This window comes from Phalaenopsis equestris, unplaced genomic scaffold (genome assembly GCF_001263595.1).
Source record: "Phalaenopsis equestris unplaced genomic scaffold, ASM126359v1 Scaffold000447, whole genome shotgun sequence".
Classification (NCBI taxonomy): domain Eukaryota; kingdom Viridiplantae; phylum Streptophyta; class Magnoliopsida; order Asparagales; family Orchidaceae; genus Phalaenopsis; species Phalaenopsis equestris.
This window is the reverse complement of record NW_018164888.1, coordinates 169,464-180,971: the sequence shown is the minus strand read 5'-3', so window position 1 is coordinate 180,971 and position 11,508 is coordinate 169,464. Positions and strand designations below refer to the sequence as shown.

The window sequence follows — 11,508 nt, the reverse complement described above, 5'->3', positions numbered from 1 at the left end:
TATATATATATATATTTATATTCACGTGCAATGCGAAGCAAAATTGATGTCCCTCGTTTGGCTTCACTCTCATGTGGTACTAATTGACGAAGCGCGTGCTACACACCATGAGACCGCTTTGAAGTAATAAAGCGAGCGAGTCAGTGGTCCAATTCAAGATCAAACGAGAGAATATAAAACCTTAAAATTTCAGTCTGGTGCTCGAAGGAGCCTAGTGTTTGAGAGTTCAAGCGAGAGCATCGTCTTCAATTTCGATTTCAAGCTAGATATTTGAATGTTGCATTCTTCTTGTGACATCAACCGCAGGAGACCTTCAACTACAGGCCATAAAAAGTAGACAGTTCAACCACACAACAAGAATTTCAACCTTCTCCCAATCGAACGCAATAGAGGCTTCAACCTTCGACAATACCACAAAAGAAGCTTCAAGCTTCAACCGCAGAAGGTTTAATACATTTGACTGACCGAACGAAGGGTGGTAAGAATGTAAATAGAAGATTTTAGGGGGGGTTCGGGGGCGTTGAGGAGATTTACGTACATATAACCCAATTTTTATGTATTTATTTATTCTCACCATTAAAAGTTAAAATAATGATACTTTGATGTGATATTAAACTAAATTTCTTCGAAACCAGCAACATGTTTATATTCTTTTTGCTCCCTTTCTTTTTTCTGCTGCAAATCACAAGAGACTATCAAAATGCCCCCAACAATGTTTTGAAAAAAAATAATTTTATTTGTCAGAAAGGGGGCAAGATGTCGAGAGCATTGGCGAACCATCCTCATAGAACTTGCCCTTCAATCAAACCCAACCCACATGCAAATAACTTAAGTATAAATTTTTATTCATATATTTTTTATAATATTTGAAAAGAAAGTATTATTTGTATTTTTTATACAATTTTTTTACATTCAAGTCGAAATATTTAAAACTTTATTGCAACAAGAGTGAAAATGTGAAATGTGTAAATTGTGATTAATGATTTATTTGCGTATGAAATAATAATTTAGGCACAACTGATTCAAACATAAGGAGAAAAGACTCAACCTGAAAATATAGAAAATTAAAATGTGAATGCACTCTTTATCATCTTTACATGTTTATTGTGGTAAGGAGACGAATGGGGATATACCTCAAGCAAATGAGCACTTGGTTGGTCATTTAAATACATCTAAAAGAAGTAATGTTATTAAATATAAGAAAATACCTTCTGATGTAAGGGATGAGTTGTTTGCTTATCAAGAAGTAAATAAACCGACATAGAATTTGTATACGGAACATAGTGAGAAGTTAATTGATATAATTGAAGAACATATATTCAACAACTCTTACAAAGTGGAAAAAGAGCATTTGAATCAAGTTCTAAACCAGAGAGATTGACATATCTAAAATGAGAAATTCAATGCATGATTTTCAATATAAAGAACCTGAAAGAAAAGTTGCTACAAGGAAAGATATAATGCAAAGGGAATTAAAAAAAAAATGTGGATAAGAGTATCTAAGAACAAATTGTACAATATATCGCTAGGAAGTTTATTAATCAAGAATTTTTTTAATGCGGTGAAGTTGAAGAATTTTGATCATATGGTTGAAACAATTTGACAATATGGACAAGCTCTTTGAGCACCATCTTATCATGAGTTAAGTTCATCCACTTGAAAAAAAATTATAGTCAACTATGAATGATATGGAAAATCAAAAAAAATTTTGTGAAGATAAGAGATGCACTCTTATGCCTAGATGAACTGACGTAGAGAATGATCCATACTTAATTTTTTGATTAATTCATTTTCAAGCACTACATTCTCGAAGTCCATAGATACATCAGAATATTCAAAAACTGTTGAGAAACTATTTGAACTCTTAGATGCATAAATAGAAAAAATTGGTGAGAAGTGTGTTTCAAGACGTTGCAAATAATCACTTCAACTATATTCTTACAAGTCTATAATTTATTTTATTCTATAATTTATTAGTATTAAATGTATAAATATTATACTTTTCTTTAAATTAAAGAATATCAAAACTTTTTTTTAATTTATGTAGATTAAATACTAATGGAAAAAAAAGGATAGACGTCTTGGACACCATATGCAACACGTTATATTGATCTTACGTTGGAGGATATTAGAAAGATGGGTTAAGTGAAAAATATTATCAAAAAAACTTTAGAGTAAAATATACAATCATAAACTTGTTCATAACATGATGAGAAAATATATTAGTGATGCAGAAATGGTGGGACCAAGAATCACTCATTTTGAAATTTCATTTCTTACTCTTGCCATCATATATAAGCAAAAAGAAAATGTAAAACATATGTATGTTTCAGAAGATTGAAATAAATCGAAATTTAGTATTGAATATAGAAGGAAAAAGGCTAAGGAGAACATCCTTAAATCTAGCATTTGCAATGGCATGTCTTACAGTTGAAGGTTACAGAACCAATTATGAATATGTTAAAATTAGTAGACGATGACAAGTGGCCTACAATGGATTATATTTATGATGCAATAAACAAAATCAAGAAGCAATCAAGGGTGAATTTAAAAGAAATGAAAAGAAATATGAATAAATCTATTGTATTATTGATAACAGATGGAAGTATCAACTCTGGCAACCATTGCATCAAGTTGGATATTATCTTAATCTGTAATTTGTTTATAAAAATGAGTCTAAAGATACAATCAGATATATCATTGGAGGACATATATATATGTTATTATTAGCACGTCAGTGGAAGATCCAAATGAAAGAATGACAATATATAAAGAGTTATTTACTTATAATCATGCTAGTGGTCTTTTTGCAACTGAGTATGACATCTGCATCAGAAATAACAATACATTGAGTAAGATTAATTAAAATTTTAATTGATTTTCAATTTTTAATTAAATAACTTTTTTGTTTAACATGATGTTATAATTACAACAGAGTGATGTGAATTGTATGGTGCATCGACTCCATCTTTACAAAAATTGGCTGTCAAAATATTAGGATTGACTTGCAATATTGCTGACTGTAACAGAAATTGAAGTGTCTTCGAGCAGGTTAATAATTTATAAAATTTAGATACTAAATAACTTAAATGTTTATGCATTCATTTTATTATTTTTTTTATAGATTCATAAGAAAACGTAATTAGGAATCGAGTTTTGTGGGGAAGAGGTTGTGGAATGGCAAGGGCAAAAGAATATGAGAGTTTGACAAAGTTTGGATGAGGATAAATATGGCTCGTTAGTTGTCCTAATTGAGAGCAACAAAGATAACATCGAACAACGAGGTACAGATGTCAAGGAGATTTACCATCAATTCTTGCACAAGCTACAAACACACCACTTGCAAAAATAAAATAATATAAAACTCAATAAAGGTATAAATCAAAGATATAATCTCTAAAATACAAAATAAATCAAAAATCTTCCAAAATAAAAAACAACATAAAAATTGCACCTTAAGGTAGAATCCCAGCTTAGAAAAAGGAAAAATAGGATATAAAGAAATTTGAAAAAAAAAAGGAAAAAAAAATCAAAAAAAAGAAAGACAAGAAAAGGCTAAATTGGAAGTTGGGTTACTCGTCTAGGTCTGAACCCACTAACTCCATTCTCCAACTATTTTCCAACCTACCAAATTTAAACATAAACATTAAAATATAAACCAAAAAGTGGACATAAGGAACCTCAATCAAAAGTGTGCTCCTCAAATGAGTAATAATTAACTTGGGGGATTGCAGTAAAAAATCTAAACAAAATTTATTGAACCTTGGGAAATTTTGGTTAATAGATTTGATGCACCTCAAGAAAAACTACCAAGTTCTCACACATCAAGGAGGCCTCCAAATCTAAGTTGACTTTTCCTGAGCAATCAAGAAGCAAGAAAATGACTGCAACAAGTTATTTATAAGTTAACATTCCCAATGATCAACCTGATTGCTTGCCTCAATCACTTAGTCAACATGTTGTTATTTTTTATTAAGTGATCAAGTAAACCTTATCAAAACATTTGAATCTATTAAAATGAATAAATCCAATTCACATGCAGTTTATATGCACATGGAACTTCATAATAAATACATATATATAAGCTTAAAGAGATGAATAAAAAGTGGAGAGAGAGAGTTTGAGTTAGCTATAGTTCAATTGAGTGGAAAGACTTATTCTCCTTTATAAATAACTTTGACATGGAACCTCTACAAAAGAAACTAGATTGTAGGCCACGATGCAAGGAATGCACATTCATATAAATTCTAGGATGCTTTGGCAAAGCATAAAAGCATACTGGAAAAAAGATGTACAACAAATCGTACTATTGATAAACATCTAAGAAAAAATTGGCTTCTTTCCGAGAACAAATTTAAACATGTTTGGAGGAATTCAGTTTATTTTAACAAATGAAAATTATAGCAAACGTCAGAGTGGTTCATCAATGAAAATCTTAAAAAAGCTTGATCAGCATTGAAGTATGTACATAAATTTAGTTCCCTGAGGTTTATGTGCAAAGATAGTTCTTTATTTTGGCAGCTCAAACCAACTGAATAACAGAAGAAAATAAATAGAATTAAGCTGATATAATACACAGGATGCCAATGGAACGCATTCTAAATGAATCCTTTCCAAGTCCATCATCTTAACCTAATATATCGTTCCTTAGTATAATAAAATATAAGCATTCTTCCTGTATATTAAATGCTTAAGTTTAGGAATAATGCACACAGATGTCTAGAAAAGCAAATCAATGAAACTGTGATAGCAGATAACTAGGGAAGAAGAACGGGCATATATTTGAGAAAATTCAGTAAACAAAAACATGTACAACATTGCAATTTTACTGATATAGTAAACATTTTACCTGATAATGTGAGGTAATGTTGATGCAGGAACATCATTATAAGTATAAGAATCGTAAGGTGACCTCTCTCTAGCTCCTACCTCTTGAGCGCACAAACTAACTTGAATTTTGTACGAACTCTAAAACATATACTGTTATAAGTTAACACAGTGCAAATAAAAAAAAGGAAAAGAAAAGAAAAATGTTTAATAAATAAAGAGTAATCAACTCACCAGAGAATCAATATTATGGTTTTTAAAATTCAAACAATTGTGTTGGTCCAAGAAACTAGACTGCAAATAAAGCATGTATCAAATGGACAAGATTATGAAGATCAAATTGCCTCAAAAAATCTATAATTTCAGGAAGCAAAAAGGAAAATGACAGAGAACTAACATTAAACAAGAATGACCATCTAACAAAGCATGCCATGATGCAAGGGATGAAACAAAAACCAAGATATACAAAAAGTATAAACAAGACCGCCAGATTAATTGACTATAAAGAACTATTCAACTAGCAGATAAGGACTTCAAGAAAAATCTGCCTGATCAACAAAAGATCATAAGATCCAGGCTAAACCAAAGTTCTTACACATGGGTCGCTTGGCATATTATCATTAACTTAACTTGTCTATGAACCAAATTATAGACCAAAAACCTAATCAACTAGTCTCCTTTATTTAACAACAAAAATACTGAAAAAAAAAATTAAAGAAGTTTTCATAACATTCTAAAATTCATTATGATCATTGTGAAGTGCAGAAAAATATGTTCAAACAAACAAAAAGTTATTTAATTTGTTTATATCTCAATTTAATGTATAGAAGCATATCTTTATTTTCAAGTAAATAAAAGTTAATAAATTAATTTTTACATAAATCAATTTTCTGAAATTTTGTTTAATTTAACCACTTGCTATAAAAATTACAGAAGCCCCAAAAAAATCCACTAAAACAGCATTTGGTGGCAGGATAATTTTAAAATTCTCAGATCAATTTTTTTAACTTATATATATATAACCAAAAGAGTTAATGAGTCGTTTCTTATTTCCAATTTCTCCCATAAACCATCCCAAGTCAGAACAGTAGCAAGCTGAAGGATGTTAGGTAGAAGGAAATTTAGGAGGAAGAAATGTAGGAAAGGATTAGGAAAGTTTATCAGAATTAGGTATAATCCTAATTTCTCATGTTCTTTTATACACAAATTGAGTTTGCTTTGAGGTTATTAGAACTAGAGATTTTCATTTTGAGAATATTTGATTTAGTTTTAAATTGTTTGATAAGAAATGGCAATAATTAAGGAAAAATTGTTGTTTATTACATTGTCTACAAAAGGTCAAGACTTTGGAGATAGAAAAACTAAGAAATACAATGTCAAGAGAGTCCAAAATTCTTACACATGGGCTGCTTGGCATATTATTATTAACTTAACTTGTCTAAGAACCAAATTATAGCCCAAAAACCTAATCAACTAGCCTCCCTTATTTAACAACAAAAATACTGAAAAAAAAATTTTAAAAAAAGTTTACATAACATTCTAAATTTCATTATGATCATTGTGAAGTGCAGAAATATATGTTCAAACATACAAAAAGTTATTTAATTTGTTTATATTTCAATTTAATGTGTAGAAGCATATCTTTATTTTCAAGTATATAAAAGTTATTAGTTTTTACATAAATCAATTTTCTGAAATTTTGTTTAAGTTACTATAGCAAAGTCATTGTAGCAGGCAATGACACCACTTGCTATAAAAATTACAGAAGCCTCAAAAAAATCCACTAAAACAGACATTTGGTGCAGGATAATTTTAAAATTCTCAGATCAATTTTTTTAACTTATATATATATATATATATATAACCAAAAGAGTTAATTAGTCGTTTCTTCTTTCCAATTTCTCCCATAAACCATCCCAAGTCAGAACAGTAGCAAGCTGAAGGATGTTAGGTAGAAGGAAATTTAGGAGGAAGAAATGTAGGAAAGGATTAGGAAAGTTTATCAGAATTAGGTATAATCCTAATTTCTCATGTTCTTTTATACACAAATTGAGTTTGCTTTGAGGTTATTAGAACTAGAGATTTTCATTTTGAGAATATTTGATTTAGTTTTAAGTTGTTTGATAAGAAATGGTAATAATTAAGGAAAAAATTGTTTTGGTCATTAAATATATGCATACTAGAGTTGTTAATTGTGTTCGAACACAATGAGGATTGACCATATATTTTTCTATTTTAGTAGGATTACATCAAGTATTTGCTTTAGGCCCATATCTTTTTGTTTTAGTTATGGATTGCTTCCAGGGCATTTCCAAGAGAATTTACCTTGGTGTATGTCTTTTGCCAACGACATCCTTCTTGTAGATTAGACTAGAGAGGGAGTTTAGAAAAAACATGAATTATGGAGGTCAACCTAAGAGTCTAAAGACTTTCGTTGGAGTAGATTTAAAACTGAATACATGGAATGTCATTTTAGTGGTAATAGATCTAGTGTTGAGGTCGTAATCAAGTCATTAAAAAGAATGAACATTTTAGATATCTCAGGATATTGTTCAAAGTGTGGTGATATAGATGGGGATGTTATTAGTAGAATTCAAATTGGATGGTTGAAGTGTAGGATTGCATCAGGCCTATTGTATGATAGAAAAGTACTGCTTAGAATTTAAAAAAAATTTTATAAAATGGTAGTGAAACTTGCATTGCTTTGTGTCGCAAAATTTTTATCTGTAAAATATAAGCATAAAATTAAGTTAAGTGTTGTTGAAATGAGAATGCTCAGGTGGACGAGTCACTTTATACTTAGAGAAAAAATGTGAAATGAATATATCCATAAAAAGGTTGGACTAACTCCATTGGCAGACAAGAATAGGGTGTCGCCTTAGATGGATTGGTAAGATTAAACATCGACCATCTAATGACTGAGTTAGGAGAGTAGATGCTAAAGATTTGACTTGTGTTAAAAAGATAGAGGGAGGCATAAAAAGACTTGGGCATATTGTATAAATGATCTTAATGTATTAGAATTAAACAAAAATATAACACTCAATAGGACAATAGAGACAAAGGATTCATGTAGTAGGGATAAAGGCTTGTTAGTTAGAGTTTAGGTTAGAAGCTCAGAAATTTATATAACACATATGTTACTAGAGCATGCATTAGTAAAGGTGCATATAGATGGGTGTTGGCATGTATACATCATAAAGTTTCAAATGCTATCAATAATAACTCTAAAGTTCAAATGTAAGAAATGTCATATTACGTGAGTTAAGCTGATAGATGATGATAATCTGGGCGGAAAAAAAAAGAATTCTCATGTGATGAGCTTTAAAGGAGACAAGAGTTCCAAATCTTCATAATTGTCAAGTTAGAGCAATCTAGCCTTTAACAATGCATTGTTAGGTGGCTGTTATGTCGAATACAGTCCAACATTTATCCAAGATTAAAATGTGGTGATGACTATAAAACATGAAATTGCCAAAACCAATACAGAGATGATATGACACTTTGATACTATCATTTTCAGTTAATAATGCTTTGTTTACTTTCTCTCATTTTTCATCCAATCATTCTCTGTTAATAACTTTGTTTTTGTTTGATGCAATACTAAGCAACATTCAAGATATAGTGCACAAACAATTTCATATTTTTCACATATCAATACATACAAGTAATTGTCTGATCGGTACTTTCTGTTCATTATTTTCATGGCTTATCAAGTCTGTGTCCTAACATGTAGTGTTACTTTACCAATGACTTCTCGCACCTAACCTATAGTTTTCGTTAATGGGTTGGGAACCACGATTCCATTTAGAGAAGAACTAGATTAGGAATAAAAATGAAGACAGTTTTCAGCGAAGAAAAATCTATTAAAAAAACCACAAGTTTAGAAATTGAAAAATTTTTGTTTTCAAGGTATGTGTGCATATTTAAATTATTTTCAAGTAAGCCCCCACATAATATTAAAAAGATGTAAATCACGAGCATACAAAACTAAGAAATTGCCTATTCATTATCACAAAATCTAAGCCAATTTGTTAGCAAACTGCTTGCGAGTGCAATACCTTCAATGAACTAGGGTGCATATCTATGGCGGAAATCATCTCAGATCTGTGTCCCAAACTTAAGGTAACACACTTCTCTAGAGATGAATAGAGGGATTCGATTGGTACTTTCCCCCAAAAACAATTACCTTCGAGTTTAGCTGCAAGAATGATAAATATGAATGAAAAGAGGAAATTTAAGATCATAAGCTCATAGAACAGACCAACCTGAGCTGCTTGCAATGTTAAAGATGTGCAATCAAATTATTTAGCTGCAGTGAAAGAATTTAAGAACGCGAACAGCCAACACTGCACATACCTCATTTAGCAGTATGGCTAAGCACGTAGCACATATGTTTTGAAATTGTAATGGAAACAGCGAATAGAAAAAAAAAACAGAAGAAACAAAAAAGAACGTCAGGATAGAACCAAGCAATCAAACAATAGGAAAAAATAAAATATTTCTCTAAAACACTAAATGCATAACATGGAATAACCACATGGGAGTATTTGTGGTATGCTGCAAGCATGAATAAAGAGGTTAATAGATAACAGTATGCTCATGTTTTTCACAACAAGAAACGCTTGACAGATACATAAATATTTTTAAAACATAATGAAAAAACCCGGTAGATATATATAGTGAAGCTGTGCGAGGTATATATGCCAAAGGCCATCACACTTTGACAAGTAATTCAATGATTATTTGAACTAGCACGAAAACTATGAATGCAATATTGATGGGAGAAGATACGCTGTGGGTAACTTAGAATAAACCTTCACCACTCAGCACCCAGCACTTTTTGCCAATGAAAAATGAGGATGAGGAGCAGCCTTTCTCTAGCTATTTACAGCTGAGAAGGGCTTCTTCAATGAGAATTTGTCCTACTAATTATGTGCTAACTCTTTCATCATCTAGTTGATGCATTACCTAACATCTCTGCATCCTTTTTCCATGAATTTTATGTTCATTAAAATGTCTTCACAGAATGAAATAGTTTCCCATTGAATTTTTGCAAAGGAAAATGGGGATCATGGCTTGCTTTCAAATCGTTGAGTCTTGACAAATGAAAATTAATAATAAAGTAACTATGAGGTGGTTATATGAGTTTGCGTAATCAGAGTACTTCCTGCACTCTTCAAGCAACTAGTTGGGTGCGTAAATTTTCTCTACATCCCTTTTAATCTTCCAAATCCATCAATCACCAAAAGAGATTTGACACAAAAAAGGGTAGTAGGTTCTATCATTATAAAGAGAAATTCCATAGACAAGACAGCAAGAAAAAGACTATTTCCTTGGCATTTATCTACATGTATTGCTTCAATGCCAGAGGAAAAGAAATACAAGAGATATCAGGCGTTTACAACCATAATTTCCAATTTTTGAAAAAAGAATGATCTACTCCATGTTAAATCAAGGCCCAACACATTACTAATGAATAAAATGGCCAATAGAACTTAGTTAATGCTATAAAGCATGCTAAATATGCTACAAACTCAAGTGGATTTGGGGCAGAAAAATAGTTAGGCCTCAGCAAATTACCCAATGTTTTTAAAAATGCGCTTTATGATCAAAGCGAAGCAAAGCGTGTGACTACCGCTTCACTTCACTAAGGGTCTGTTTAGGGCAGCTGCAGCTTCTTAGCTTTTCAATTGCAGTTGTGCTGCCCCAAGAAGCTGTCGTGGGGAAGTTGTGGTTGTTTGTTGCAGCTGTGTGAAAACTGTTGTAAAACAGTTGTTTCGGGAAAAATAACTGTTTTGTAATTGCTTAGTAAAGACATTTCAAACAAAACTGTGACAGCCACATATTTGATACTTCAGAAAAAAAATTTATTTCAAAACATAACAGAAGTTCAGACACACAACTCACTTAACAGTGAGTACCGAAAGTGCTAAAGAAAAAAAAATGCTTAAAAAATTACAAGTAAAATAATGATGATATTTTTTTAGTATGAGAGGAGCATACAACATATACAAACAAATCCAACCCACTAAAAATCCTTTTTTTTTTTTTACCAAATTAGCAAACCAAAGATTTTGCCACCAAGAGCATTACCACATACACAAACAAATCCCAACCCAACGCCAACATAAACCAACAAGCTGCTACGCATACAGTTACCAAAATCTGGCAACCAAGAGCGAACAAAAGAGAAGAGAGGAGAAGAGAAGTGAAGCATACCAGCCGCGAACAGAAGAGGAGGAAGAGGAGAAAAGTAACCGAGCAAACAGAGAAGAGGGAGAAGAGGAGGAAGAAGGTTGGAGAGAGGCACAATCGACGAAGAAGAGAAAAGGATTCGAAGAAAATTTTCGCTGGGGTTAGGGAGGGGTAGCGGTGGAAAAAAGCTTAGCACAAAAGCCGACTGCGAGGTCTAACCCGTTGTTGACCTCAATTTTCGTGAGGTCTAGTATTTCTCGTAGGAATTAGGATCTAGCCTTAGGGGTCTTCCTGTGACTATCTTAGCACCTTAGAAGTGGTGCCCGTCTCGTTTTAGTTCGACCTATTTCCGTCCTCTTTTGGAGTTTCGCGTGTGCGGTATCGACTTCTAACACTTAGAAGGATGAAACCGACATGAGGAAACCCAAAATGGATTCCTATAGGAACTTTCCGAGCATTAGGGTGACCTTCTGCACAATTCGC

The 11,508-nt window shown here is 31.8% G+C and overlaps 1 protein-coding gene across 7 annotated transcripts in view; it reads right to left on the bottom strand.

Moving 5' to 3' along the window:
* Nucleotides 1-11,508, bottom strand: part of LOC110027790 (polycomb group protein EMBRYONIC FLOWER 2-like) — a 77,700-nt gene that overhangs the window by 34,559 nt on the left and 31,633 nt on the right. For all 7 annotated transcript variants that reach the window (XM_020729352.1, XM_020729354.1, XM_020729355.1 and 4 more), the window contains 3 exons: nucleotides 8,889-9,028; nucleotides 5,062-5,121; nucleotides 4,850-4,968 (listed from right to left, as the gene is read on the bottom strand). In XM_020729352.1, coding sequence (XP_020585011.1) covers nucleotides 4,850-4,968; nucleotides 5,062-5,121; nucleotides 8,889-9,028 — 319 coding nt within the window. The remainder of the gene's footprint in view (nucleotides 1-4,849; nucleotides 4,969-5,061; nucleotides 5,122-8,888; nucleotides 9,029-11,508) is intronic.